This window comes from Myotis brandtii, unplaced genomic scaffold (genome assembly GCF_000412655.1).
Source record: "Myotis brandtii unplaced genomic scaffold, ASM41265v1 scaffold69, whole genome shotgun sequence".
Classification (NCBI taxonomy): Eukaryota; Metazoa; Chordata; class Mammalia; order Chiroptera; family Vespertilionidae; genus Myotis; species Myotis brandtii.
The window spans coordinates 20,811-25,848 of NW_005370700.1; the positions used below are offsets into that span (position 1 = coordinate 20,811).

The following is a 5,038-nucleotide window of genomic DNA, read 5'->3' on the forward strand; positions in this document are numbered from 1 at the left end:
AGTAGGGGGCATGCAAGAGGCAACCCATCAATGATTCTCTCATCATTGCTGTTTCTATCTCTCTCTCCCTCTCCCATCCTCTCTTAAATCAATAAAAATATATTTTCAGTACTATTCACAATAGCCAAGTGGTAGAAGCAGCCCAAATGCCCATCAACAGATGAATGGATAAAGTAATTGTGGTATATAAATACAAATGAATATCATGCAGCCTTTTAAAAAGGAGGAAATATTGTCATATGTGTCAACATGGATAAATCTCAAAGACATATGTAAACAAAATAAGCCATTTGCGTGCACACGCGCACACACACACTCACACACATACAAACAGATATGTACTAGTATACTTCCACTCATATGAAGTATCTAAAGTAGTCACAATCATTACCAATCAATCAATCAATCAATCACCAGTCCCAGATCACCCTGCCGAATGGCCCTGATTGCCGGCCAGGCCTAGGGACCCTATCTGTGCATGAATTTTGTGCACCGAGCTTCTAATATATATATAATTGATTTCAGAGAGGAAGGGAGAGGGAGAAAGAAATAGAAACATCAATGGTGAGAGAGAATTATTGATGGGGCTGCCTCCTGTATGCCCCCTATTGGGGATCGATCCCCTAACCCCAGCATGTGCCCAGACTGGGAATTGAACCATGACCTCCTGGCCTCCACTGAGCCACAGCGGCCAGGCAACATTAGGTAATACTTAATAAAGTGGAACATGCACCCACTCTACCTCCCAAATATATGCTATAAACCGGTGCTGTCTCATAGAAATGAAATGAGAACCACAAATCTGAACCACATACTATCTTAAATTTTCTAGTATCTCTGTTCTTTTTTTTTCAATTCACACAAAGATTCTATTTGGGAGGGAAAGTACTGTCAAACAACTGTATTTCTTGACTGAGTGGATAGCAGAGCAGTTGTCTACCCCAACTCTGTTTTACAAAACCTGGAAGGAAGCCTGACTCTCTATATACACATGAGGAAAACAGACAACCTGGACATGTGGGATGTAAAATGAATCGTCCATATTGCTGGGTGACTTGACCCCTGATTTTATGAGGGTCTGGGGCTGAGCTATGACTACTGTCAAGTCAGATATGCCCTTCCTGAGAGCTCTAACCATCTCCAAATGCCAACACCAACCTATGGACTTAATATCCCTCCAATGTTTGCATACTCTGTATTTCAGGGGAGGAATATTACAACCCTACAGCTGAAAGAGACCCCAAGAAGACATTAATCCTGTGCTAATATCTATACTAATACAAGAGTAATATGCTAATTAGACCACATGTCTTCCAGACATCCATCCAGATGTCCTTCTGGACAAAGCCATGGTGGTGGGGGCTGAGGCAGAGGCAGTTAGGGGTGACCAGGCTGGCAGGGGAGGGTGGTTAGGGGCAACCAGGCCATCAGGCATAGGTGGTTAGGGGTGATCAGGCAGGCAGACAGAGGTGATTAGGGGTTATCAGGAAGAGTGGTTAGAGGCGATCAGGCAGTCAGGCAAGTGAGTGGGATGTCCGAGGGGTCCCAGATTGGACAGGGTACAGGCCGGGCTAAGGACCCGCCGCCCCCCCCCACCCTTGTGCATGAATTTCTTGCACCGGGCCTCTAGGTTTTTTTAATAAAACATCAGAGCAGGCAATGAAGGGACTTAAAATAAAAATACAATGTAGTAAAAATATCACTTACTACTACCATGACCACCACTAGGCAAGTCACCAGTGTGCCAGACAGTCTACTATATTTATAAAGGCCCAAAGAAGATTAATAACTTGCTCAAAGTAGCACAACTGTTAACTAACTGGGCCAGGATTTGAACCCAAATCTGTTTCACTCCAAACCCATCTACTCTGCTATAGGGACTTTCTCAGTCTGTTAGCCTTTACCAGGATCTATCATAGTGGTTAGTGTGCATTCAAGTTAAGCTCTCTTCTTAACACTAATGGTTTATTATAATTGTATAACCCTAGTAACATTATTGCACTGCTGTGATTATTATTGCTTATAGAAGCATGGAACAGACTGTCGAATCTCAGAGGGGAGGTGGGGGTGGGTGAGTAGAAGGGAAGAGATCAACCAAAGAACTTGTATGCATAACCCATGAACACAGACAATAGGGTGGTGGAGGCCTGGGGTGGGGGTGGGGATGGGCTAGAAGGGGTCAACTGGGGAAAAATGGGGACATATGTAATACTTTCAACAATAAAGATTTTTTTTAAAAAAAGCATGAAGTAGCACCTCCTCTACGCATTTCCCCAGTGAGCCCACATCTACTAAGCCACCTTAGTGAAGTTGGTAAGACATGTTTCCCACCTCTTTTTCTTCAGCTTTGATTCTTGAGCTATCTGTGTCTTTTTCAGAGAGAGGCACCTGGAAAAGACAGAAAATATCATGACAGGGATCAGAGCAGAGAAAGCCCCACACAGAATCAGTCAGGGGAAGTGGACATTTGCTAAAGACTCCTCAGTGCCACACAGGAAGATTTGTCTCCTTGCCAAATCATGAAAAGCTCTGGCTGTCTTCAGAGGAGCTTAAATTGGTTCACCCATGCACGTACTCATCTTTGATGTGTCCCATATACCCCAGTGGGGATTGTGCAACTTTTCCCAGTCGGCATGGTTCTGTCTTTATCAGGTTAATGTCTTTGGACAGGGCCTCACCCAGCTCTCATCTGGAGGAATTTCAAGCACCAGGGAGCAGATGGCAGGGTGGAATTTGGAGAGGGAAGAGATAAACCTAAAACTACTTCATGTCCTCACACACTTTCTTTGTTTCCTGGCCCATGGGTCAAAAAGATCATGTTTTCAAGGCAATTTTCGAAGGCCCATCCCAGAAAAGAGTCTGCCAGAAAAGCCATGGCTGCCATCTTACCTACCTTCTGCAGCCGGGTGGCAGTGGCTCCCCGGGTCCGCAGGAGGAGCATGCCGATAGCCGCTAAGATGCTCGCAGGGGAAAAGAAGATGTTGCCATTGTTTTCTCTATTCAGCTCTTTGAAAAGATTAAACCCAAAGGTCACTGCACCAAGTGATTCCATGATGATTCTAGTAAGATCTAGAATAGCAACAACAATCAAAACTAATACAAAATAATACTGAATGTGAACTTTAATTGAAAACTAATTTTTTAAAGAAAAACCAAATGAGCACTTGTTGGAATTGCTTTAGATCATGGGAACCCTTCTTGCTTCTCTTCCTGCATTGATCCAGAAAAAGAGGGGTTATGGAATATTTCAATAAACAAATTAAATTCAGATACTGAGATAGGCCTGGATTTGAGCTGCAGAACTCTCAGAGAGTATTTCAGACAGTACTTCCTCTGACAACGATAATAGCTACAAACCCTTCTGAAGGTGATATATATGTTTATGGTCTTGATCACAGGGATTAAGTTGTATACATTAAATATGTAAGCTTTATGCATATCAATTATACCCCAATACAGTGTTTTCTTTAAAGAAAAAAAAAGATGGAAAAGTCCCTGTGGCCTGCTTCTCACCCCCTAGCGTAGCCTTCTCTTGACTGGAGATGTGCATCAGCTGGGCACCATCTGGTGCTTCTCGGTTCTCATTTCCCCAGGGAGCTAGGTGCCTTGGTTTGACTCTGTCTTGCTCTCTGTCAGAACCTGCCTGCATGTGCCTGCCCACTGCCTCCTCCCTGAGGTAAGCTCCCCGCAGGCCCAGTGCCTGCCCTCTTCGTCTGGCTTGCCCAGATGCTGCACCCACGACCTGGCAAGGGGAAGCCAGAGGAAACCCATGGCCTCGGATCCAAGCTGTGTTCTCTGGTCCAGCCATAACAACAATAAAGCCAAGAGTGTATCCTTCTCTAATATTTTCTCAATTGATTCAAAATCCTGTGCAGAGATGGTAGGATGCATTCACTCTCTTAAACCCCAACGCCTAACTGAATGAAAACTTGATTCTTGGCTCAATTTTTCCTCAACGGTAATGCCATGGATTATTAAGTGGAAGTGAAAGAGTTTCCTTTTTATAATTTTTGTTTATTTTAATTTTCTACATTTTTTCAGTTTATACAGTAAGTTCACATTACTTTTATCTCATCAAACAAACTTTTAAGAACAATTAATATTTACCACAAATAAACTACACTTTATATTTTCTTCATCTCCAGCTACCTAGAGATGTTAATAATTAGTTAATAAAGGCTTTAAGAAAAAAAGTCTAAAACAAGAATGAGATTAAGGCAGAATAATTTTTTTGACAGTCTACAGATTTTGGGGGGTTCTTTGCGATCAAGGACCCATCCTGCTAGCTAAGACATCTACCATCTGCTGTTCAAACTTCCATTTCACCCCTGAACTTCCTCACAGGGATTCCTTGCAGGTTAACCCAGAAATACAATGAATTAACCTGCTGTCAAACAACATGAAGAAGATACTGTTTCGTGGCTATGTAGGCACTGAAGTAAATAAAACCACCCCAAGGAAAGTTATCCACTATTAAAGTTCTTCTTTCAAATCAACAAACATTCTCAAAACACAAAAAGTCTTCAGTGGGAGCTGAAGAGAGAACTTACCTGGCTTCTGGAGAGACAGAGGTGTCTGAGCATGGGCCTGGGAAGCACGTGTAACATGAGTAATTTAGATCTTTAATTTATATCTCTCCCTCTGCCTCTCCCTAGTCATTACCATTTTTGCATTTCCAGTGAAACAACCTTTGGTTTCTCAATGATAATGTCCCTCATAAAATTAGCATGCAAGGCTTATGACAAAATTGAGGATTGCATTTTCTATGTCCTGCATGGCCATGAAGTTATGCACTTGAAGTTGTCAGTAATTGCATTGTGAACTGTAGCTCAGATAAGATACACATTAGACTTAGAGGAAGAGAGCTGCAATTTCTCACTTATCAAAAATCTCTTAGAAATTCTTTTGGGGAGCCAAGTATAAAGCGATCTAAGTTAACCAGAAAACAAAATTAAACCAAATTCAGGGGCTCAACCCAGGACCACAGGCAGCATTAGAACAGCCAAGTTAAATGAATTATTACCCAAGCAGGGGGAGA

At 42.5% G+C, this 5,038-nt stretch overlaps 1 protein-coding gene across 2 annotated transcripts in view; it reads right to left on the bottom strand.

Moving 5' to 3' along the window:
* Positions 1–4,586, bottom strand: part of SERPINB13 (serpin peptidase inhibitor, clade B (ovalbumin), member 13) — an 18,621-nt gene extending 14,035 nt beyond the window's left edge. For both annotated transcript variants that reach the window (XM_014529641.1, XM_014529640.1), the window contains exons 1-3: positions 4,551–4,586; positions 2,894–3,069; positions 2,332–2,388 (exon numbers count right to left, since the gene is read on the bottom strand). In XM_014529641.1, the coding sequence (XP_014385127.1) occupies positions 2,332–2,388; positions 2,894–3,052 (216 nt within the window). In that variant the 5' untranslated portion in view covers positions 3,053–3,069; positions 4,551–4,586. The remainder of the gene's footprint in view (positions 1–2,331; positions 2,389–2,893; positions 3,070–4,550) is intronic.
* Between the last annotated feature and the right edge of the window lie 452 nt (positions 4,587–5,038).